This window comes from Leucopleurus acutus, assembly GCF_964270905.1.
Source record: "Leucopleurus acutus genome assembly, chromosome: 2".
NCBI lineage: Eukaryota > Metazoa > Chordata > Mammalia > Artiodactyla > Delphinidae > Leucopleurus > Leucopleurus acutus.
The window spans coordinates 15,600,658-15,627,230 of NC_139143.1; the positions used below are offsets into that span (position 1 = coordinate 15,600,658).

General features: G+C 40.4%; 1 protein-coding gene across 4 annotated transcripts in view; it reads right to left on the reverse strand.

The window, feature by feature from the left end:
• Positions 1–26,573, reverse strand: part of ESRRG (estrogen related receptor gamma) — a gene marked incomplete at both ends in the record, with an annotated part of 493,979 nt that overhangs the window by 165,853 nt on the left and 301,553 nt on the right. For 3 of the 4 annotated variants that reach the window (XM_082834452.1, XM_082834454.1, XM_082834453.1), the window contains one exon: positions 5,421–5,836. In XM_082834452.1, coding sequence (XP_082690578.1) covers positions 5,421–5,836 — 416 coding nt within the window. Of the gene's footprint in view, positions 1–5,420; positions 5,837–26,573 lie in introns of those variants that run through there. The other variant, XM_082834455.1, reaches the window with a different exon arrangement.

The following is a 26,573-nucleotide window of genomic DNA, read 5'->3' on the forward strand; positions in this document are numbered from 1 at the left end:
TATAAAACCAATCAAATTTCCAATCGGCCCACCTAAATGCCTTCTAATATAAAAGGGCACTATTGTGAAAAATGGCTACAGGGAGAGAAAGTTTATTATCAGAGCAAAAGGGGGGTAGCTGCGAGCTGAGAAGCTCACAGGTCCTTCTAGTTTAGCATCAAAGACATCTATTTGTCCTAGAGTATTTGAACCACCCAATGCTTGAATAGCCCAGTCATACTGCCAATAGCAACCAGAGTCAATCAATTATTGAGCCCTTACTATGGGCCAGACTCTTTGATAGTCTCTTCATTTAATCCTTACCACCTGGGGAAGGGAGGCACCGAGAAGTTATGGCTTCTCAGCAGGTAAGTGGCTGAGACTTGGACCTGGTTTTATATGAATCCAAAACCCATGCTAGAATGAATATCTTAAAAAAAATAATCCCCTATTTTAAAAATATCCTCTTTTTTTTTTTTTTTTTTGCGGTACACGGGCCTCTCACTGTTGTGGTCTCTTCCGCTGCGGAGCACAGGCTCCAGACGCGCAGGCCCAGTGGCCATGGCTTACGGACCCAGCCACTCCGCGGCATGTGGGATCCTCCCGGACCGGGGCACGAACCCGTGTCCCCCTGCATCGGCAGGCAGACTCTCAACCACTGCGCCACCAGGGAAGCCCATAATATCCTCTTTTTAAAAGAGGGAGGGAATGCTATATTTCTAGCACAAGAATAAATGGCTGAAATGGTTATATTAATAAATATATACAATTTATTTTCCGTACTCTTATATAGGCATAAAAACTTCAGGGGGTTAGTGTTTTGTGAATTAAATAATGAAACATATATTGACTTTGGGGGGATATAAAGATATTTTCCTTCTCTTACCTCCTTAAGAAGAATCCAGGGAAAACTCTTAATGAGAAGGTACCAAAAACAAAAAAAAAACAAACAAAAAAACCCCCACAGAAGTTCCCACTCATTTATGAATTAAGGCCAAACTAGAATAAGAAAAAAAAATCAGAATAACGATATCACACACAAAAACTAATAAGCCTAGAAAACGACAATGAAATCATTGCTGCCATTGTAACCCTGTGGGATGATAGAACAGTCAAAATCCTCTAAAACGTTTTTGGTCAGAAAAACAAAGAAAAGAAAGAAAAAAGCAAACTAAAACCTTCCAAAACTTTGACTATTACCTAAGTGTTGACCTAATTCAATAGTTTTCCAATGATAACTTAGAAACAGTCAATAAGTAAAATATGCCTTTCTGGTTGACTTTCACTGAAATTTATGATGAATTGCCTTTTGCAACTGGAATATCACATTCAGCTTTGAAAAGAACAATTCACATTACTTTTCGCAAGAGGTGCTCTGGATATATGTTCTTTTGGCTCTAAATTTAAGAAGTATTTTGTCCAACTATTAAAATGTATTACATTTTGGATAACCAATCTTAAATAATTATAACAAGAAATAAAAATTCTAAAGAGGAAATATTCCCATGACTATGGCTTTGAATATCTATGTCCCTTAGTCAAGTCAATAAGACCAGAACCAGGAAGGCACACTTACCCCCTTGGCCATAGGGGCTATGAGATGGTGGAAAGACTCGTTCTTAAGGGAAGTTGCATAATCCTTTCTCATTCTTCGGCAGAGCTTTAAGGGAGGGAAGGGAAAGACTACCATCGGTCAAGGAGAGTTTGGCTGCAAGGCTGCCTCAAGGCATGAGAATGGATTCCATGGTCCCTTCCACATCAGACTAAGCATCTGTGATGATGCAACAGATTCGGCCACTTTCAACATCTTCTGAGTTGAATCGCTATCATTAGTTGGCCAGAGGAAGGAGGGGCTGTTCCAATCTCCCTTACAATTACCACCCTAATTATTACATTACACTTTCACAATTTAATCCCTTTATTTGCCTCACTGCCTTTTTGGGGCTAAGTGAGCACCACGGCACGAGGCCCGCTGATGTAGCTAGCAGGGTAGCAGGGCAGCAGGAGTACCACCCAGCTGCCAGCTACAAGCACAGCCAGGTGGGCAAGCCCAGAGTGCTAATCTGGACAGTGACATGTCTGTCTGCTGCTCAAAACCCTTGAAAGTTGCTGTCTCCAATATGGAGTAGAACGGAGCACTATACATCAATGCCAAGAATCACCCTGTGGTTCACCCTGTGAAACTTTTGGTAGCATTTCAGCATCCTAAGGAAGAATCAGCGATAGAAGTCCAATTGTTCTATTCCAGGGATCGCCGGTAAGTAACTATTGCACGGCTATTAATAGCTAAGCGATAGGATTTCTTTTCTTTTTTTTTTTAAACAACTGTCAGGAAATGTTTTCACATAGTTGTCCTATCTTTGGAAAACATACTGAGGACCACGTTGTTTCAATCCCCCCCTCCCAAAACAAAAAACTTTGGTATTCTCTCAAGGCAGGAGACATTTATAGGAGGAATTCACTGCAATCCACAACTCTTTGGGAACCAAGCTTTCGTAAAGTGTTGCTAAGCTGAAACTCAGGCCAGCACAGTGCCAGGCCCACAGTAGGTTTTTAGTCAATATTTGTGGAGTAACTGGGAATGGTTTTCATATTGAGACCATTTTGCTTACACCAGTGTACACAGTATTTGTTAATTTATCCCCAAACACTCCCTTATCTTTGTGTAGTTAGACCCCGAGCTGTGTAAACTGAGTTAACAACATCAAATTACTAACAGTTTAAATTTGAGATGCTCTGTAGCATCCATGTTCTAATATTGTTGGACAATGGCTGGTAAGAACCCAAAGATTTGAAGTGTGTTTTCATTCTCAAGTTTTGCAATCTAGTAAGTAGGCTGAAGAGATACTTTCAAGTGCCTCAAAGTGAGAGGAAGCTTTGCATACAGATCATCGTTTTTATTTACTCACTTTACATGTGATTTTGTATTTCACTTTATCCAGAAGCATTCCTTGAGGTAGGTATTAACGCCTTCAGTTTATAAATGAGAAGAAAGAAAAGAAAGGTCCAGTGGCTGAAGGATTTTTGTAAGAAAATGCTAATAAAATATGGCTACGATGATCCATTAAATATGAAGATACAGCTATTAAAATATTTAGGTAATTCATACATACTCCACACTAACTTGGCTTGTGTTCTTCTGTTAAAACTATGAAAGGCCGTGAAAAGATTAGGCTGATAGATCCACTCTATTATGTAAGAGTTATGATACCTTGAACAACTGTGCACTTTAACTCTTCAACTGTGTATTCATCAGCCATACATCAAGGAAGTGATTATGTGATAGATGGCACAAAAGCAATGGGAGATGGTACCACCTGTTCCACTAAGGACAATCACTAAGATCTTCAGTGCTACTGGGTGAAAAGACTTGCCCGCCCACATGCTCAAAAGGAAAGGGTAGAAGATTACTCTCTGTGCTCATAAAGGGGTTCAGAATCACCTTTTGTTAAAACATTTAGAAGGAGTAGAGTTTAACAAACATCATCTCCTTTGCACTTTAAAAACCAGTAAGCGTGTCACACAATTATTAAACTGATTTCAGTTATGTCCAACAAGGGACCAGTAGATGAAAAAGAAGAGTTGTCAGCGGTAAATGAGCAGCGACACGGTAACAGAGCTGTGGTTCTCAAACTCGGGTGAGCATCAGAGTTACCTGGAGGGTTTGGCAAAGCGCAAATTGCTGGGCCCTCCCCCAGGGATTCTGACAGAGGTAATCTGGGATGAAGGATGGGAATCTGCATTTCTAACAAATTCCCTGGTGATACTGATAGCAGCCACACCTTCAGAAGCACTGTCACAGAACACAGCACGGTAGGGTGCAGTGGTTCTTAACCTCGGCTTTAGATGAAGCATTAACTAGGAAGCTTTCATAAATCCCTGCTTGCCCTGGCTACACCCAAGGCCAATTAATTCTGAATTTGGGGGTATGAGCCTAGGCATCAGTATTTCTTTTTTATGTCTCCAGGTGACTCCAGTGAGCCTGCAAGGTTGAGAACCACTGACATGAGGGAAAACGCACTTATCTCTATAACTGGTTAAGAAGATACATTTTGGGTATTTTTGTTTTGGCCATGCTACGTGGTTTGTGGAATCTCAGTTCCCCGACTAGAGAGTGAACCTGGGCCCTCAGCAGTGAAAGTGTGGAGTCCTAACCACTGGACCGCCAGGACATTCCCAGAAGATACACTTTGTAAACCACGGAGCAGAGCAGAATAGAATCACTGGTGTGCTGGGGATCCTCAATAAACAATGATTCTTTCCTTCCTCTATTTTCTTCAAAAGTGTATCACAAAGGATCTAAACAAGTGAAAAGTAATTTTCTGTAAGAAAAATAATTTTCTGTAATTATCTATAGCTTTGAAAAGGAGCTGAGTTTTGTATTTGTGGATTCCTAGTTTAAAGGGTCACATACAAATTTTAGTCATGTTTTTCTACATTTTTCGGAGGGAAATAATAGTTATTTATAAATCTGGAGATCTATAAAGGTTTGGGTATGTCTTACATACGTTGGAGGCATATTTTATATTTTGGTACAGTTTGGAAGCTTTTTCACACAAATTTATTAAAAAGGTGGGGAAAGTACATCCAACCACAGGAAAAGAAGGAAGGGCGCAGAAAATTAAATTTGTTTAGAGCAGTGATTCTCAAAAGTGTAGTTCCTGGACCAGCAACATCGGCATCATCTGAAAATTTGTTAGAAATATAAATTCTCAGACCCCCTACCTAAGACAGATGTAATGAATCAGAAGCTCTGGGGGTGGGTGATCTGCATTTTCACAAGCTCTCCAGGCGGGTTTGATGCACACTCTAGTTTGAAAACCACTGGTCTAAAATATTTATCATTTTAGCTACACGAAGAACAGAAGAGGTAAAAGCACTATTCATCCAGTGCGCATCGGTTCAGTTGCTATCCAGACCCCCACTGCTCTAATAACAGCTGTGCTTTTAAACTCCACCCAAAGCTTATTATCATTCCATCTTTAGAGCTTGATAGTAAACGTGGAATTGATAGGGAACATATGGGGGTGGGGGGGTGGAGCCTATTCTACAAATCCTCCACTATCAATTTTAACCTATTTCTATTTTATACTCAGGATAGAATTAAGAATGCACAACTTGGGCTTCCCTGGTGGTGCCGTGGTTAGGAGTCTGCCTGCCGATGCAAGGGACACGGGTTCGTGCCCCGGTCCGGGAAGATCCCATATGCCCCGGAGCGGCTGGGCCCGTGAGCCATGGCCGCTGAGCCTGCGCGTCCGGAGCCTGTGCTCCGCAACGGGAGAGGCCACAGCAGTGAGAGGTCCGCGTACCGCAAAAAGAAAAAAAAAAAAAAAAAAAATGCACAACTTGACTAACAAGGACCAGAACCACGAAAACCAACCAACCAACCATCACATGAGGCTGGAGGAGGGTGGGTATCGCCAGGTGCAACCCTCACTCACCTTGAATTGTCCTCTTGAAGAATGCCTTGCAGGCTTCACAGGATGCTACCCCATAGTGGTACCCAGACGCGATGTCACCGCACACTAAACACAGTCTCTTGGGCATCGAGTTGAGCATGTATTCGCACTTGGTCTGGGGGTCTTCAACAATGGTGCTGGAGCAGTCATCGTACAGTTTCCGGACAGGCCCACTACCTCCTAGGATAGGAGCAGAAGGGTAGAGAGGTGGCGAGTCAAGTCCGTTCTGATGGCCATTCATGGTTGAACTGTAGCTCCCGCTGGCGTCTGAAGAGCCACCTGGGCTGTGGTGGTTGACGCTGTCCGTCAGGGAGGCCGGGCTGGAGGGTTCCGTCTTGATGAAGGACGAACAGCTGGAATCAATGTGTCGATCTTTGTTTGACATTCTGCAGAGAAGCCTGAGGTTTAGGGAGGTGCAAACAGAGAGAGAAAGAGGAGAGAGTGTCAAACAGAGATACCAAAATAGGTAGAAACAAAGAGAAGGTGAAAAAATAGAGAAAGTGCAAAAAAAGATCGAAAGGAGGAAAAAAAAAAGAGAGAATTCATACGTTAAAGACATTGCTCTTTGAGAGTGCTGCCTAAGAACTAAGGACTACACATCATTCTCTAGTCAATATCTCTTGTTCTACAACAAGGTAATCAGCATAAGGGCGTGACAGGGTTACATCAAAGTGCCCAGACAGGCCATAAACAAAAGCTCTAACTGATCCAGTTCCTTTCATTGTACCTTTCTCTTGGAGAACCACTGTCAGTATCTAAATCAACTCTCTAGATTCTAAATTTATCCATGGAAGAGGAGTAATTTGCAAAGTCCATATCACTTCTAAAATTACCCTTATCCTCACTCTACTTTTCTCTTCCATTTTCTGATGTTGCAGTCATTTTATTATGAGCAGAACTAAACTTTTATTGTCAAGGCTGAACAGATGATTCCTCAGCTCTGTAATTACTGTTTGTCAGCACGCTTCCATAAGCATAACTGTGTCTTTTATTGATCTAAGACACACAGGGAATATATCCTCAATCACGTTGCCTCTAGCGATACAGAAAGACATCAAGGATAAAATGCTAGCCAATATTTAAGGATTATTTCCTAGAGCCCACAAAATAGTGAAATGATCACCAGCACTGATTAATAAACATGTACATGTGTTTACATGTGTCCATGTCTGCATGTGCGATTTGCCACTGTTGAAGAGAGGAATCACTAAAAGCCATTTGAGCCTTCAGTATACCTGTGAATCCATAAACCTGATACTTCATATTCAGCAAAGTAAGGATGTATCAAATTTTGCCCTGAAAAAATGAGATTTGCGATGGTCTCTTTTACTCCCCTTCCTTTGGTCTTTTAACATCATACCTCCTAAAAGGAAATATGATGAAGCATCTAATCTAACAAACTCTCTCCCTTATCTAGAAGAAACAGACTGCCCCTCTTACTTTGTCAGACCCGTAGGTGATTAAATTTCTGAAGAGGTAATTAGATGAAAAGATATAATTGGTCCTATTTTCTTTCCCGTTCGCCATAGTGCAAAACCCCTTTTAGCCAAGTCTCTAGGAACCTTCTGAGAGCCCACTATAGAAAGAAGAGGTGACCGTTGAGAAACAAACTTAGATAATTGCTTCCCGGTGGAAAGCTGATTTATGGGAATCCCACAGGGTAATGGTCATTCACTCGAATTTGGGGGAGTAGTCACAGGATAACCGAAGGGATGCAATTATCTATTTCACTATAAATCTAATGATATTTTATCACAAATTTCATGCTCTCCTCCGGGTGCCCCCTTCCCCCACTGTTCTGCTACTTTCAAACGAAGAAAAATATGGTTATTTCCTATCAGGGAATGTTCACTGAATGGTTCCGAGAAGGCGGTCTCAAGAGCAAAGCATCCAGAACAAGAAGTTTGCCTCTTACCTAGCAGATTTCCCATCGGAAGTTCTGTGCTGCTTTCTAAAGTAAAGCAAACTCGGGATGTCCAGAGAGCAGGAGAAATCCACAAAAATATCTTCTTGCTTTCGCCCACCCACTTGGGTTGTCCTTTCCTCAAGAGCTAGTGAAAGGAAAAATATCCCCCCCTCCAGCCTGAACCAGGCGTCCGCTCCCTCCCGCATCTGCTGCCTTGTCCCGTCACTGTTAATGAGCTCTGTAATTAATAGATCGCTCTCCTTGTCTCCCAGCTTGCACCCTGGGCTAAGCACTTTTCCTCAAGTCAACGTTTGAAAGAAAGCGGGTCGGCACTGACTTACAGCAGCCCTGCAAATTCCTTTTAATTTAAAGCACTTACTCTACCACTTCACTTATTACCTTATAATTACTGGACTGCTCGCACATACATTATGATCTTAGACTACAGTTAGAAGTTATTAGGGTACTAAAACACAGTTGCTCCCCTTTCCTCTCTCTGGCACTGAATTTCTCACAGCCATGACAATTAACTCTTTCGCCATCTGCCTGCGAGGCACCATTTCTTAATCATTTTTTCTTTTTCCCAAGGAGAGTTGCTCTGAGCTGCTTACCACCCTTTCCCTGGGCCCTCTTTTCTCTCTCTCTCTTTTCTTGGATTGTCTCTGTTCAATTTTATCCCAATTTTCTCTCCCTCGGGCTTTTTCTCATGGACTTCTAAAATGTGCAGAACTCTTGACTGAGAAACAAGGCGAGGAATCACCCTCCTATTTATGAAAGGGTTATTTGCAAAGTCACCAAATGTTTATGTGTCAAATGCATGTTGTTAAGGTCTTTGAAAAATTGGGTGTCTCCAGCCAGCTGTCTCCTCGAAAATCTCAGCCCCTAACTTTGCAATAACCTGGATGGAAGCAAGAAAATTCAGGAAGTTCAAGTGGTCAGGGAAGCCTTTGGACAGGGGCAATCTCTTCTCCTACACAAGTCTGGCCATTGTAGCTGTAAAGGAAAGTGAACATGCTGGATCAGTGCTGTAGGCTTTACATGTTTCTTCTCAGACATGAACTGCTTCCTTAATGAATGCCTTTTTGCCCAGTGGAAATAATAATAGAGTTGCCATTTATCAGGTGCTTACTACATGTCAGGCATTGACCTGAGTACTTTACAAATATTACCTCATTTAATCCCCAAGACAACCTTGTGAGGGACGTATTACTCTTTAGGAAACAGAGCCTCAGACATCAAACAATTTCCTGAAAGTCATACAGTTTGGAAGTGGAAGAGTCGGGATTTCAACTCAGGGCTGGCTCCAAAGTCCAGTGCGGAAATGTCCTGAAGCCAACAGAGAGTTTTTCAAGGTGTTCACTGATGTTTTTTAAATAGCCAAGCAAAGAGGGGTAGTGCTGGCACACACAGAGGCTCTATGACATTCACACTCACCCATGAGTGGAAAAGTGGCTGAAGAAGCCACCATGCTGGCTACAAGGCTACCCTGTTGAGTCACCCTCCCCAGGGTCTGGAGTGACACCGAAACAGACTCTTCTGAAAGAACACAGTTGTCTCCTAATTACTACTTAGCTCATTACACTGAACGTTTCCTAGATACCATTACATTATACCCTAAAACTACAGTGGGTCTTAATTCTCTCCCTCTCTGTCTCTGAAATTCTACAGCTCTATTATTGAAGCCTGAGATATTCACAACTATCTATAAATTCAATTGTCAGCTGGTGGGTTTTATTCTAGACTTCACTTCAACCTAAAATTAGAGGCACTAAAATTCACATTAACTCTAAGAGGAATGTAGTGAATAAGACTTTATTTCAAAAGAACACCTTTTTGTCAGAAAGAGCCATTTTCAAGATGATGGCTTTATCCGGAGCCAAAGAGAGTAAGCCCAATTCCACATTGTGCTGTTAACGCAGAAATTTTAGGTCACGTTGGATTAATAAAAATCTAAACTTAGTTAAGAATTACAAATAGAAATAACATGTGTCGGAAAAATGTGGGAAATATTTATTTTAAAGGCTACGTAGAGTTGTTTTTATTTTATTATTTTAAGAGAAATGATGGGAGACACAAGGGAAAAAGAGAAGCAACTTTCTAAACATCTTCTCTGAGTGAACACCCTGAGAATAAACTGGAGGGAGAAATAACCATGTCAAGAATAACATTTATTTTCCATATAAGAAATTAAATTTGAGGGATATAACAGCCTTCCAGAGGCCAGAGACATTGCAGTGCTTTAGAAAGTATTTTCAATACAGTTTGAGGTATAATCTTCTGTATTCTATATATATTCTATATATGTTCTATTATATATATTATACATATATACATATATATATACATTTATATATAAATTCTGATGATCCTGCTTCAACATAGGAACTTCTTGCCCAGCCTTGCCTAAGGGTTAGCAAGAGTAACATTTATCTTTGGTGTTAGATGCTAATGGTCAGGCAAATAAAGCTTCTTGGTTGCTGGACTATTTAAAAATGTAATTTTTGACAGTTGATTAACTGTACGTACAGGTGTTCATGTATAGGGAGAAAGTGACAGACAAAAAGAATAAGAATCAAAGTTGCTGCTGGAGGGAAAAACAAGATCATCTGTAAGTTAATATTCCATTTATATTATAATTATCAAGCTTGTTTTCAGAGAGGCTACATAGATCCAGGTAAACGTGTGACTGTGAGTGAACTGCTGTGAATTTCTGGGCAATGTGTAGGTGTCCAGAGTGGTCTACATTTCCCAGAAGGGACTTAAGCCTACGTTCCATAGGCTTATATATGATTAAATATTATTAATCCTTTCACCAAACTATTGGGTTGCCCAAAACATTCGTTCGGTTAGTGAATACGTTGTTCAACAGTTCTTCATGAAAGTTAAAAATGTTTCTTTTAGTTTCACCTAAACCCGAATGAACGTTTTGGCCAACCCAATAGAAGTTCGTAATACGCAGCTGCATTTCACCTTTTGAATTTTATACCAAACCTGAGTTCATTTGCTACTTTATTTCCCTCCTAAAAAAGTGGTGCATCAATGCAACACATGTGTACAGGTCTTCTTTGGCCTTCCTGATTTTAACACCAAGGCAAGATTTTTTGAAATTTTATTATACCTATTTCAGTGACAGACACCGAAATAGGCTAAATAAATGACAACTAAACAACTCACTAGTTTATTTTCTTCCTTGTCATCCTTAAGGGCCAGAAAAGGTACCCATCATCATTATAAATTCCAAACACTTTATCAATTTATATCTCAAATTTTTACATAACAACCATGGAGCCAGCAAACCTGCGAGTTTACAAATGTGAGGAGAGAGAGAGAGAGAAATAAGAAGACAGAATCCTTAGTTCTCTCACTGAATCAGGGAACTTCAGGGTTGGAAAGGAAGGTTATCAAAAGTCCTACTTACTGCTCATAACTTAACCTATCCAAAATAGGAATGAAGCTATAAGGATTGGTCGGTTTTCTACCTGCCGAAATCACCAGATTGAACATTTAAGTATTTTTGTTTCAAAAAATAAGAAGCTTTTATTAGCCTACCGGTTTGGGGTTTTGTTTTAATGCTTTTAGAAGAAAACCTCCGAGACTAAGGCAGCAGCTCCCCGAGGCCCAGGCTTCAAAGCTCATGACCCCAGCAGCTCCGCTGGCAGTCTGAGTTACAACTCCAAGCACGCCACTTTACAATGAGCTTTTTTTTTTTCTCTCCTGCTTCAACTAATTGCACTCTCGTAAAGTGGCAAAATGTGAATCACTTAGTAACAAAATGGGCACCAGCTGCTATTGTCAAAGAATGGTGATGCTGAAGAAAGAGAAAGCAACCGAATTAAGTGTCATGTCAGAAATCAACGGTGCAACGTGTGATTTGAGAAAACATGACTACTTTACAGAGACAGGGTGTCATTATGGCATCACAGTAATACGCTGCTTTGACAACTGCTGGGTCTAACATATCATCATTGCATTAAGGTACACTGGCTTAGTTGGGGAAGGAAGAGAGAGGATTTTTTCTTTTAATAAGAAATATCTTCAGGTCTGCCTGGTTAACCTAACAGAAGGAGACCATTAATTGTAAAGAAGGAATTGTAAATCCTGACCCACACGCCAGAAAGATGAAAACACATGCACACATATGCACACACGCTTAGATATTACTTTAGGTCTTCTTTAATAAACGTGGAGGCCCATCTAATGGAACAGAGGTCTGCATAACATGATCACAGTGATTTAGTGATACCGCTTCTTGATTCTTTGAACAAATAACTTGTGCGTATAGTCTAAAAGACGCTTTGCAACTTACTGTCAAGAACCAGAGTGAGCAAACAGCTCCCCACAAAGCTGAGGCTTGAGATGTTGACAAGAGATGTAACTAAGTTGTGTGGGAACCAGAGACCAGCTTCTTCAAGTAACAAATCGGAGCCTCTGTGTAAGCTGAACGCCTTCCCAATTCTGTCAAGGGCCACGTGTGCTACACTAAGCAAAGAAGTTTAGGACAAATAAAAACAGGACACTTGGAACTCATTTCTGGCCAGTCGCTGAAAGCACCCCAGGATTATAATTTCATACCTAGGGCTAAACCATGACCAGGAAGGACCTTGCTGAAACCCTATCTGCTTTTAGGGCTCCAGTGTTCAATTTTGCTCTGAAATTAGGTTGGTCGACTATCCTGACTTAATCACTGAAATCTCATGTCCTGGGACTTCCTTAGTCCAGACAACCCAGGATGGTTGGCCATCCAATCGGATATAGAGAAAGACCTATAAAACCTTGTGCCTTTCCTCCTGCTGTTGTCCCTAAAACAAAGGAAGGGAAATGGATTCCATTCCTTTTCAGCAAAGAGAAGTGCACTGTTCACACTGTGTTCTAAGTGTATGGGTTAGGAAGTACCTGCATCCTTTCTTACTGTGCCATTTCAGCCAGAGGCCACTGCCCAGCGCCTTGTTAAGTTATCCAGACTATTTTAGACATTGGCAATTGCAATTGCTTCAGTTTGCATTACCAGGTGATTTCTGATGCTTCCTGGTTGATAAACTTTATTAGTGGGAAAAGAAATGGTCCTGTGATATCACAATGTGTTGCTCATTACAGTTGTTGACAGTTTCTGTATTGAAGGATTTGATCTGATGCAGGAGCGTTTACTAGTGTAATTCTTCCTTAGCTTGTTTCCTTGGACCTATGTCAATCTGGGGGTGCGCATCCCTTGGTTATAGCTCTAAATACAGTAAGCGAGCTACTGGCAAATCAATAAGACTGTTAAATGCATAATAATACTGGGTAATTGCATACATGATGTTTTGCATAATTAACTGTCTGAGCTTTTCTTTAATATAATGGGCTCTCATGTAATATAGAGCAGCTATAAGTCTATAAAATATACACAGTTTATATGAACCATGATTCTGCTTAAAACTCTGGCTAATCACCTACATTGGCTTTGAAGGGAGAGCTCTCCTCCACTGCCAAGTCCAAATCAATTCTTATGACATTACTTTACAACTAACATGATATTTAACTGATGATGGCTATTAGCTATTACACAGATTGCATGCAAGGACTGTAGCAGTAGGGGAAAAAAATACCATTCAGTTTAAACAAACTTCTGCCATGTAATCAATATTACTGAGGCAAATTAAGTGTTCTAACAAGTGTGTATATTTGCCTTAATGCAGCTTAATTAACTGTATCCTCACAACTGCCCAAGTCCAGGACACCTATGGGTATTAGAAGACAACGTCAAGAACTGTCTAGTCAGCAACTCAGATGCACAAGGGATGCAAAACAAGCATTTTATCTCCAATCCCTAAGGAGCCTTCTTTCCTTACACAAGTTACTCCCCTGGGACCAAAAGCCAGAGGCCCAGAAGGGCTTTAGAATCACGTGCTCTACATCTTGATGTAGGATATGCCCAAGTATTGACCGGATCACTATCTCCAGGGTAGAGTGAAACAGCCCTGGGCACAAGGTGGGGACCCTGCCAGAAAAAGAAGGTTAGTATGGGGTAAAAAAACTACCTAAGATAAATCATCAAAATGAAGCTTAGGATATATGCTGAATGCAACATTTATTCAGTCTTAGTGATTTACTATGCCATGAGCAGACCTCCTCTGCAGTAAGCTTTCTAGAGAAGAGAAATAGTCTCCTCCTTCTACAAATCTCTGGTCTTTCAAACAGAAATATGGATCAATAAAGTTTGCTTGTGTTCAGACAATTCTGTTTTCAAGCAGTCAAGGAGCACACGGAAGAGAAAAAGCCGACACAACAGCGGGGGGACTGACAGCTAAACGAAGACCTTCTAAAGGCATCTCGCTAGAGCAGAAATAAACAGACATTCAACTCATAGAAAGTCTATGCACTGATCTTTACAAATTAAAAATCGAATATAGATGTTTTACACACACTCCAGTGATGGAGTTCACAAATCAAATCCAGGTCAGTGAAAGCTCAGGCTGCCTGAATCTCCCTTTCCTATTCTCTTTGCTACGCTGGAAGAGGAAATAAGAATGCTATCAAGAGTTGATGTAAGGATATTGAGATCATAATACTGATGTCACCCTTTACTCATTAAGAAAATGTTTTGCAAAAGCAATTACAATGACCAATAAGCCAGCTGCCTCCATAGAGACAGGCCAGTTCCTCGGGAGTGGAACTCTGAAACACTCCCGGAAACTGGGTGAATCACAGCGGGGAGAAAGCTGAGATGCTGAGGAGGAATCACTGTTGAAATAAATAAGCATAAATAAAATGTTTCGAGCATTTTGGAACATTTCTATGTTAGAGAGAGATTCATAGTACGACCAGATAATAAACCACATCTTCCCCTGTTGGACAGTGGTTAAACTATATTTATACTTTTAATAGCTTAGTTTGCAGTAGTTAACATCTGGATGCAAAAGCAGCTGGTCTGGGGGTGATCTATGATAGCAGAAGTTACCATGATATTCTATTGGTATTAGGTGTTGTTCAGCTGAAGTAGGAGAGTTGGGGGGAGGTGTGGGGGAGGGGAAATCAGATAATTATTAATCCTAAGACTCCTTCCTCTGTCTTCTTTCTTTAAAAGAAAACATTTCATTGAGCTAGTTGCCTGAAGAGAAGGTGAAGCTTAAACACCCAAGCCACTACTTGCAGGCAATGAAAAGTAACATATATATACGCATATATTTAATTCAAGCCATGGAAATGACGAAGGATTTGTTCTGCAGCACTATGGGTTTTGTAAAAGAGATTATTCAGCAGTGAGACACCATACAGCGAAGACAACAGAAGCCACCGAGAGGCCAGGATTTCAGATCGGAAGGACTCGCTTGTGGTTTGTCATTCAAAGGTCCAAAGATAAACGTGCAGAGAAAAATTTCTGAATCTTAGTCTCAATTCTGAGTAGGACAAGGCTTCCCTGGTGGCACAGTGGTTGAGGGTCCGCCTGCCGATGCTGGGGACGTGGGTTCGTGCCCCGGTCCGGGAAGATCCCACATGCCGTGGAGCGGCTGGGCCCGTGAGCCATGGCCACTGAGCCTGCGCGTCCGGAGCCTGTGCACCGCAACGGGAGAGGCCACAACAGTGAGAGGCCCGCGTACCGCAAAAAAAAAAAAAAAAGTAGGACACCAGGGTTCCCACACTTTGTCTGCCTTCTCCTTCATTTCTCAGCAAACTGTGTCTTCTTACAGCGCTAGAGGGAGGAGCGCGGTGGTTCCAGCTGGGGACTCAGTGCTGTGTGACCGGAGGCAGGTCTCTACCGCACTCTGACCCTCATCCTGCCTTGTCAAATGGCAGGATGAGCCCACGTGCTTTCTAAAATAACTGCTGCCATTAAAAAAAAAATTATACTGGGTTGGCCTGAAAAAACCCAAACGAACTTTTTGGCCAACCCAAGATTTTACTCAAATAAAACCCATGCTGGCTTGTGACTCAGATGAGACTGGGAGCAAGGGCTACTGCATGAAAGCACACTTCCCGAACGTCCTTTTGTTTCCTTGGCTGCTACTGCACTTAGCCAAGCTTCACGGTTAGGGCAGTGCACGTGTGTGTGTGTGTGTGTGTGTGCGCGCGCACATACACGCATGTACGTGCTTCAGGAGAAAGAAAAAGTACGTAGCCAACAACCTGCTACATAACAATGCAACCACAGCAACTACAGTCAACTGAGGAATCCTTCCCAGCGGGTGACCAAAGGCCAAATAGTGCCGTGATCATCTGGTGGGATCCAGGGAGCAGAACTCTTGGTTTCTTCCTAGAAATGGCTCTCTTTTTGCTCATGACGTTTTTGGTGGGAGGTGTTGGCGGAATGGGCAATTCTCTGCAATCAGTGTTTAAGTGAATGTTTGTCCCCGTGTGTGACACCACGCTGTCAGCAAGCAGCGGGGAGTCCTTGAGTTGTCACTACATTTGATTTGACTGCCAGTAGGAAGCTGCATTTCTACCAACTGTTAGTTGCTCGCTCAAAGAATCTTTGTTTCTGGAGTGATTTTTTTTTCCTCCTCTCTTCTATTTCCTTTTCCTTGATAGGTTGTGTGCCCAAATGCCACGTGGATGTGTCAGAGGCAACTTTAGTTCTTTTCTCCCGAGCTGGTCAGACCTGAGGGCCCGGCTGTAAAGAGTCCACCCAAAGTGTTCGGAATTTCTAGTCTCTCATTTAGATTCTCTGAACTTTAATTCACATTTCCTAGATCCTCACCGGGTCAACACAGACGCAAACTGGTTCGGCCACATTGTGGTCACATGATTTACTTGGTGGGGTTTATTTTAGCTGATGGAGCAGACATTTCTGCAGCTCTTATCAGCCAAAAAGAAAAAAAAAAAGCCTTGTCACTCACCTTTTCGTGCAATTTTGTTGAAATAACTGCTCTTTGGGTGACTGCTTCCGATACCTCTAAAAATTTTTCTGATTTGATAACTTTACTACTTCCCATGAAAGCCTTTCTCTTTCCAGATAATGATTTTGGTAATTAGGATTCTCAGATAGTGCCTCTGATAAGAACTTCTGACAGTGAAAAGCATCTTTAGAAACAACAAAAGCATAGGCATGAGTAAAAACGGTGGGGAAATAAAGAGAAGGAAAAATCCCTCAGAGATATTATGAAAATTCAGGCTGAATGGAAAATTAATTAACACTAAACAGCTAAAACTGTAATTATGAAAAATTTCATTAAGGAGAGGCAGGTGAGTCTGCTTTTCTAAATATGACAAGGTGCTGCGTAAAAATAAAGTAGAAGCAGGTTTTGGGGAGTGGAGCACGAAAGCCATGTCTTTAACCAGATCAAATTCTCGAAATTGGCTGTCAAGACAGGATTGTTGTGATTTATACCCGTCTATCAAGTGCACGAACGGAGAGACTGAGAGAACAGAAACAAGCTGCTGTCGCTTCCATTCGCAAAGAACCTTTAATTTCCACAGCACCATCTGTTACCAAATCTAATTCACATTCCCCCCTAATCTGGTTTAGTTCCATAATACTAATTCTTCCCCAACCCCTAGGAACACAAACCACCACCAAAAAAAAAAAAAAAAAAAAGGCTTTGGTTCTTGGTGACTGAGAAATTGAATATTACAGAGTTAAGGTGTAAAGGCTCTGGTGACTTAAGTGAAGCATACTCTTCTCCATTAGAATGTCTTCCTGGTAAAGGGATTTGTTTTCAACCAATGCAGAGATATGAAACTGTTCATATTTGGGATAAAAGGAAATGGTGATATAAAAGGAGGCCAGGGACATGAAAGCAGAGGTTGTCATAAAATACAATTGTCAAGTTTAGTCACTTTCAGAACTGGCTATAAAATCACTTTGTCATGGTTTTCACATAGAGAAAGCCTGAAACTGTATTTTTGTTAAGGAAACTGAGAGTGATGTATAAAGTCAGAAAAAGTAGAGAAGACTGGGCAGGGGCGGGGAGGGGAAGCTGGGGGGAAACCTAGGAGGAAATGAGAATGGAAAAAAATCATATATAATTTAAAATAAAGGGATGTATATAGGTAAACACACATCCATCTCTCCCAGTCCGAGATTCTATTAGCACATAGTTTTGATTCAACATCACTTCTGCTCTTAGCCAATATAATAACTGGCATTCACAATAATGAAGCTGTGGGGCTATAAAATTATAAAGTGCTTTCTGCATCAGAGAAAGATTAAACTACACTCAGTGAAGATTTACTGCTAAGTGTATTTTATTGCTTTCTAACTCTGTGAAAATCTGTTATCTCTACAGGCAATAGTACATAAAGATCCACAGGCATACATTACAAAATGAGAAAAGCCATTGTTTGAATCCTAGGATGAGAAGTTTTGATTACACGTTTAGTCAACTAGCTCACTACCTAATTCTTCTAGGAACGTTAGAAGCATTACCCTTTTGATCTCTAACCCAGTCACATAGAACACTAGCTGGGTTACAGGATATCAACCCCTCAATGTCAGTAAGTCACTGGAGAGGTTATGATCAGAATATTTATTTTCACGATAGACATGATTATCACCCATAAATACATTTTTCTGTAGAAAAGACTTTAACTTGTGAAGTCCATCACCGAACTGGTAGTATCTTTATACCCAATTTTAATAATCCTAAATCTGTTATCTAAAGATGTACATTTTCAGGAAAGAATCTCTCATTCTATATCTCACAGAGGATATAATCCTCTGACTAACTAGGTAGACAGATATTTTCAACTATTAGCAATAATAAGAGCCTGCTTTTTAAGAGACATGGTAGATTATGAAAGAAGAGAAATCGTTCAGGACATTGTAACAAACAAGAAAACCGGAGATGAGAATAAATATGCTTATACACACACATGAGCATATATATATATACATGTGCTATAGAAACATCAGTGGGTGTCATACACACATATCAGTGATTAGAGATTCTAAAAATGGTAAAATATAAAATAACACTTAATATTTTCAATATTCATTAAGCAATATGCTAATTCTGATACCCTTAAATCATACACAGTAATTTGTACTATATAATTTTTAGAGTTTCTATTACAACTGCAAATTAAAGAGAAAATTTTGTTTTCTTCACACTCCTAAAAATGGCTAACATTCCCAAGACTGACAACACCAAATGCTGGTGAGGGTGTGGTGCAACCAGAACTCGCATACATGGCTGGCAGGGTATAAAATGGTCCAACGTTTTTAGAAAAACAGTTTGGAAGTTTCTTATGAAATTAAACGGATACTTACTACGTCACAACAATTCACTCTTAGATATTTACTAAGAATGAAAACATATGTCCACAAAAAGAATGAAACACAAATGTGTATCATCGCTTATTCACAGCGGCCCTAAGCTGAAAACAAATCAAATATCCATCACTGATGAATAGAAAAAGAAATTATCATATAATGGAATTATAAAATTATACATATGTATGTACATACGTTTGTGTGTGTATATATGTGTGTGTGTGTATATATATATCCTGGTCAACAATAAAAATGAAACAAACTGTGATCATCCACATACAATATCAGAGATACTCTGGTGAGCAAAAACTAGGTAGATACAAAAGAGTGCTCACTCCAAGATTCTGTTTATGTGAAGATCTAAAACAGGCAAAACTAATCTGTAGGGACAGAAATCACCAGTGGTTGTCTGGACCAAGGGGTGGGGAATGGCTAGAGGGGGACATTAAGGAAATTTTTCCCCTTAACACTTTTTTTTTTTTTTTTTGCGGTACGCGGGCCTCTCACTGCTGTGGCCTCTCCCGTTGCGGAGCACAGGCTCCGGACGCGCAGGCTCAGCGGCCATGGCTCACGGGCCCAGCCGCTCCGCGGCATGTGGGATCCTCCCGGACCGGGGCACGAACCTGCGTCCCCTGCATCGGCCGGCGGACTCTCAACCACTGCGCCACCAGGGAAGCCCTAACACTTTCTACCTTGTTTATACTTATGTCTAAACCATATTTTTGTATGTGTTATACGGATCACTTTTGTCAAAACTCATCTAACCATGCATGGAAAATATGTGTTTTGTTATACGTGAATTTTATTGATAAAATTGATCTAAAGAGAAAATTTTGAACAGTAAGTTTAAACATAATGGGAGTTCCCTGGCGGTCCACTGACTAGGACTCCGCACTCTCACTGCTGAGGGCCTGGGTTCAATCCCTGGTCAGGGAACTAAGATTCCACAAGCCACTCGATGCGGCCCCCCCAAAAAAAGTTAAACATAATAACTTTATATTACTAGAAGTTTCTATCGATTCCTATGCCTTGTACCAGGTCTTAAATAACCAGACCTAGAAAATTCTTCATCAACATCTAGCTGTACTTCTGATTTACACACAAGGACCCAGGGGATCAGGGAAGAGAGATAGATGACTTATTCAAGGACACCCAGAATTAGAGGCAGAACTCAGTCCAAATTCCAGCTTTCCATCTCTGAGGCCAGACCTTTTTCTAACCTATTAACGGGACAAAGGCTGAAATCAAGATTAGGCCCATAGTGAATAATATTCTACTGATCTGAATGATAAACACCCCTCTGTATTCTGTTTTTAAAAACATGAAATATGTGTTACTGTAAATACCAAATAATTCCGTGCATCCATGTGCATATTTGGGAAGTAAAGAAAGCAAACCTGACTTCATTCCTCATTTTCTTCATCCAAACATGGCGCATGACAGAATGGCTTTAGTAAACAGGCAATATGTGAGCAGCGATGTGGTCATGTGTCATTGTAAGTAATTCACAGTGGGCTTTTAAACTTTTTTGGTTTGCTTTGGTTTTGTGTTTGGAATAAGGATGTAGATATTATGGGAGACAGGATACGGAAACAGGATTTAAAACGTGGAAATCAGAAAAAGAGGAGAGTCACCTGAGTTTTAAAAATATGATTTATATATCAGTATAAACCCAATAAAAATGTGTCAGGGGAAAAGTACAATATATAAAACCTGAGTTGGTACATTTCAAAACAAATGTATAATTTTAAAGGAGCTTCCAGGAAAGAAAACTTGCAGAGTAACTTCAATCAACTTAAAAAATTATTTCATCACCAATTTACCAGCTACTTCTCAAGTAGGAAGACGGCATGGTGTTCCTTAGCAGGAAAGGAAATAAATCACACAGCACATTTCTTTCCCTCCTTTAACTTTCATACACATGAAGGTTACAGCATTTAGTACTTCGCTAAGGAGAGACGACATGATTATATAGCTAATTCATGTTTTCCTGAAAAGAGGATTCTGCAGAATAATAAAACTGTGCACATTCCTGAAGACAAATCTAGCCAAGCTTACAATCTCTCTCTTTCAATGGCTCCACAACACTCTACATGTCGACAACCAGGCCCCTTAGCCAAGGAGTCCGGACCTTGCCCTCACTGGCTGGCCATCCTCTCTGACCCCAAATATCACTTCTCCCCGCCTTGTACCTCGTATATATGCAATGCTTGCCAACTTGTATTTCCTCCTACCAACCAGCTTTCCCTTCTCTCTGGAATGCATCTCGCTTTCCCTGTCCCCCTAACAATAAGCCATTTCCTATTCATTAGTAACACCTCAACTGAGTTATCGCATGTCCAGCGAGCCCTTCCTGACACCTCTTTCCCTAGATATTCCCATAATTCCGTGAGCCTATTTCTACAACCGCACTTAACACACTGTCTTTCCTGTGCCCGGGCTGGTGAATGAAGGAAGAAACCATAAATTCACATCCGCAAAAATCGGTGAACTTTAAACACTGGGGCACAAATTTTCTAAATTAGAGTGTTGTTCACACAATCTTGAGAATCTGTGAGATACAGCATGAAACACAGAAAAGCTATTTTTATATCTCCTTAGGTCAAAGTAAACCTGCTAGGACATTTGATTTAAACAAAACAAAACAACCTACAGGGTGAACTAGGAAATGATTATAAGAGTTTTAATTAGAGGCCCCGGCTTTGAGTTCACCAACATTGTTATTACTTAGTTAGTGCCAACTAACTGTGGGCGCTGACATGTTATCTACAAACCTCGGTTGCTGAATCTGTTAAATGGGAACTGTATCTCATAGTATAGGAAGAGTGAATAAAAATTATTTGCGAAGGTGCCACTGAGTTCAGAAAGGTATCAATGAGCAAAGAATGAGAAAGGCCGTTTTAGGATGAAGGAGGATGACCCAGAAGTGGGCGAATGCAGGGGAGGCTCAGAGAATGAAGGAGGGGGTAGTTTTGCAGAACGCTATAGGGGATCTGGAATTTGCTATGGGTTCAGGAAGTAGTTTGGGGCCACACTGTGGAAGGTTTGAAATACTATAGTATGCAGATTAGATGTTATTTTGTAGATGGGAAGTTACTGAAGATTTCTAAGGAGAAAAGACATAACCCGATTTGTGCCTTCATTAAACACACTTTTGAGTGCAGCACTGCCCATGTACTCACTCATTCATCCCTATCATGTTTCAGGCATAGAACCTGATAAAATAGACCAGACCTCTGAACTCACAGTGTTTAAAGCCCAACTAGGAAGCTATTCTATCCAGCAAGATAAATGATGAGAAAAGCCTGCAGTAAGATGGTAGCAAATAAAATGAGAAAAATAGGAGATAGATATTGTAAGCATCATCAGAAGAGGTTTTTGCACCCCCAGTGATCCATAAATAATACATGAGAATCGGTCAACCTAAAATGTCTTTGACGAAGTATAATTTCTTATAAAGTATAATATCAAAACCAATGAACACCTTATGATGGAACTGTTCTTGATCTTGACTGTGGCGCTGGACAGAGGAATCTACATATACAGTAACAGAACTAAACACACCAACTCACACACACAAGCACAAACGCATGTGCAACTTGTAAGTTCTAAGGTCGGTGTACTCCACCAATGTCAATTTCCTGGTTGTGATACTGTATACTATAATTATGCAAGTGGTTACCACTGAAAGAAACTGGGTGAAGAGTACAGCATTTCTCTGCATTATTTCATACAACTGCATGTGAGTGTACAATTACGTCAAAAAAGGTTTTTTTTAATTAACATTTTCCTTGAAGACATGGGCTACAGCCTATTTGACTTTGTATCCTCAGCACCTTGTACTATGCTGAACTCATATTAGCTACTTGAATTTGTCACTTAACAGACATTTGTTGAATGAATAAATGAATGAACTGCAAGGCATTATGTCAACTATAGCCATCATTATTCTTTATAAACCTTGTTATAAACCTCATCACAATAATTTTCTATGTCTGGCTTACAAGTGTGGGACATAACTTGAAATACCAAACCTCTGACACTAGACACCAGTTAGTCAAGGACATGAAGCTGATGGCATAGATGGTCCTCCATTCTGCCACTTCTCAAAGAGTATGGTGAATTCTCAAGATAATGTTCTTAAGAAACATTGATATAACTGCATATATCCCAAGAAGATATCGGGATTTTTTTTCTTTTTAACAGTGAGAAAAGGAGTTACAGTCACACACTGATTCTCAAGACAGAAAGTGAGACAAGTGTTTTCTCCATTTTACAGATGAGGAAACAGAACTGTGATAGAATCGGAACTTGAACTTGAATTTTCTATATCTAAATTCTGTCCTCTGAGCTACAAAATGCTGAACTGCAAAGATTTAATAACAATACTTTATAGCAGCCAATTAAATATGCCAACTGTCATCACACCTATAACTACTATCTTCTAAGGATTTTATTTTTCAATGCTTTAATTTTCTTAAACAACTGTATACTCAGTTAAGTGCTACGCTCTATCTGTGATGACTATTTGAACCCACAATCCCAAAGATGGGACCGAGATACAACAAAAAGGAAAAAAAAAGTAGCTCATTCCCTTAAATGTCTAAGAACAAAGGATAATAATGTTGAAAAGTCAAAATCACTAGCAACTTAGAAAATACTAGATTATTTATATTATTATACCACAGAAGGGATGATTATTATTTAATTGAGACAGGTTTAGAGCTTTCTAATAAGGAGAAACTAACTTATTTCACAGCATGGAAAACTGGAGCTAGATACCAGGTAGAACTTCCTGGCCAATTAGCTTTTGTCATTAATTAACTGTATCAATACATATAATTAATATACATTAATTAATTTGCTATGTCTCAGTTATCTAATAATTAAAATACAGGTACTAATTAATGCCCACACTATCTAATGCACTGGAATGTTGAGACCCAAAAGAAAAAATAAATACGAAAACCTCTGAAAAGTTTAAAGTGTTAGGCAAATCCAAAGTGTTACTACTTTTGGAATAACTCTGAACATAAATCTGAACCCAGTTTTGAAATATAAATCCATACTTACCTGGGCTTCCCACAAAAAATTATTCAACTTTGGGGATTTGTTGTGAGTTACATTTGTTTGAACACTTTGATAATGCATTCTGACTTTTACTGATTTTTCACCAACATTAGCTCACACCATCACCCAAAATGAGCTCCTTAACTTCTCAGCACCTGAGATTAAGAGGTGATGCTAGTTGTTTATAGCAAAGCTTTAAATGAATAAGCTCACAAACTTTAGTGAGTATCTACAAACAAATACCGTGTGCTAACACATATATATGGAATCTAAAAAAAAAAAGGTTCTGAAGAACCCAGGGGCAGGACAGGAATAAAGACGCAGACGTAGAGAATGGACTTGAGGACACGGGGAGGGGGAAGGGTAAGCTGGGACGAAGTGAGAGAGTGGCATGGACATATATACACTACCAAATGTCAAATAAATAGCTAGTGGGAAGCAGCCGCATAGCACAGGGAGATCAGCTTGGTGCTTTGTGACCACCTAGAGAGGTGGGATAGGGAGGGTGGGAGGGAGACGCAAGAGGGAGGGGATATGGGGATATATGTATAGGTATGGCTGATTCACTTTGTTATACAGCAGAAACTAACACACCAGTGTAAAGCAATTATACTCCAATAAAGATGTTAAAAAAAAAAAAGAATCAGTTCACAAACTTTAGTGAGTATCTACTATGTGCCAAGAATGATGTGGGCCCTAAATAATAATGAAGTTTTTCCAAGGAAAATGTGATGTGTTTCAGAGGTCAACATACCATGCTAAGAATGAAGGCTGCATGGAAGTTATGCAAGAAAATAATGAGGTTCGATTCCCCCCACCCCATTCCGCCAATCAGATTCCCCATGGATAACAACTAATCTAACACAGGTCTGGGGGAAAATCAAGTTAGAGGTAACTTCTGAAACTGCTTAACTACATTGGACCATCTTAGCCACTCCCCACAAGAACAAGACAAGAGAGTGTAGATAAAGCTATTATGACCACTTCCGGGGGAAAAAAAAAAGCGATTCCTATAACTAGAGGCATAGTCTTCATGCAAGAACCATAGGAAATGTCTCTCTGCAGTTACATCAACCATGCACAGCATTCGTCATAATGGTTCTCAGTCTCAGCAGCCGCTGGGTCGCACCCTCAGAAACCCAAGTCCCTGCCTCCTCTGTTTGCTGCTAAGGCAAGGCTGTCCTACGACAGCTCATCTTTCCATCTTCCAGAAGGCAAACAGACAGGGCAGGATCAGTTCTTGTTCTTAGCCGAAGTCCAGGAAGGAATATTGCGGGAAATCAGGAAAAGGGAACAATTAGTGCTGTCCATCTCATGAAACACTCAGTCACTCTTACCTAGTAGCTAACTAGTTAAGATGTATAGGATTTCAAGACTCCTTCTGGAGCATCTATGTCTGCATGTGAACTCCACACTCACATCTAGGCCTATTTGTTTACTGGAAAATCATAAAACTCACAGTAACTGACGGTCAGTTATAGGCACGAATTTTACAGACAAAGAAACTAGGGTCCACAGTGAGAAATAAACTTGGATGGTGGGGAGATCCAAGAAATGGGAAATGGAGTAAGGAGTTTGGTTTCATCACTTCAGAAACCGCTATAGGAGAGATGGAGCGATACCTCTCTTCCATTCCTAAAGAACCAGAGATTCTGGTGACTCAGGGAACTGAGGTTTAGCAAAAATGGATCTCTTGAGAAATGGTCACTCCCGTCCTAGGCTTCCCCCACATGTCCCTATTTCTCCCCCCTCTCCAAAATTCAGCTGACAGATTATCAGACTCCGATAATAACACTGACTGACGTTGGAAACTTTATTCATTCATCCATCTTTCTATCCACGGAACCTCACAAAGCTGAAGGCTGCATGCTGAGGTCATAGGTAGCACATAAATAAGGTGATCTGCGTATTTACCTGCACTGCTGTATCAAATGTGCTGTCACATTTAAACTAAACGGTCTACTAAAATACCTGCCGCAAAAAAACCAAATAATGATAGTCAAAGGATGGCGTATGATTGGTTAACTATACTGAGTACAGGGGGTTGTCACCCTAGTCGTTTCATTAAATATGAAAGCCAAAGATTTATGTCATGGGTGATAAGGGCAAGAATGCTGCAGAAGTGAGAAATATGGCAACAGTATGCTGTACGTCACCAATGGGATAATTATTTATCTAAAAAGTTGGCATTCTTAGACTTCCAACAGGCAGCGTATGAAATTCATATATTCAAAGGAGACATCATAATAACCTGCCGGCTGGTGGTGATGGATATGTTTTTCATCCAAATGACCACAGTCTTCAGCCTGCCTGTCATGGAGGGCCAGGAAAAACTGGAATTTTCCTTTCATAACGCTTGATGTTTCCAGGAAAAACCTGGAAGCATGATAAGTGGCTCATTCCAATGGACAAATGGACATGGCGCTGAGAGAATGACTGTGAATAAAAGTCATTGTTCCTGAACTAATGCCATTTTCAGTTGTTACACCAAGAAAACGGAGCAAGGGATGATTTCTGCCTCCTTCCCATCTGGAAAGCACAAGTTCAAACTGCAACAAAAGCTGGAAAATCTTCAACACTGTGTGGATTCGTTTACAAATTAACTCTTGCTGGAAAAAGTCAGGGGGAAGGCTGGTATAATATTTGTCTATTAACTAAAACTTACTGTACAAACACAGCAAGAAGAGTTGATGCTGTAGTGCTTTATTGACTCGAAAGCCTCGCCTATGGATTTCCTCCTTTGAGGTTTAAAGGAATTCCTATTTCTCATTTACAGTCTATCAGAAAAGGTATATGACCTGTATTTTTTAATTTATATAAATCCACTCAGTCAATCAGCCTGGGCTGAAATTTAATGGATGTATCAGTCATTGTTGGTCCAGGGAGAGAGAACAGGCAGCAGAATCCACCATTCCATCTCTCTTCTTCCATTACCTTCCTCCCCCCACTATTTTTTTTTTAACCTCACCAG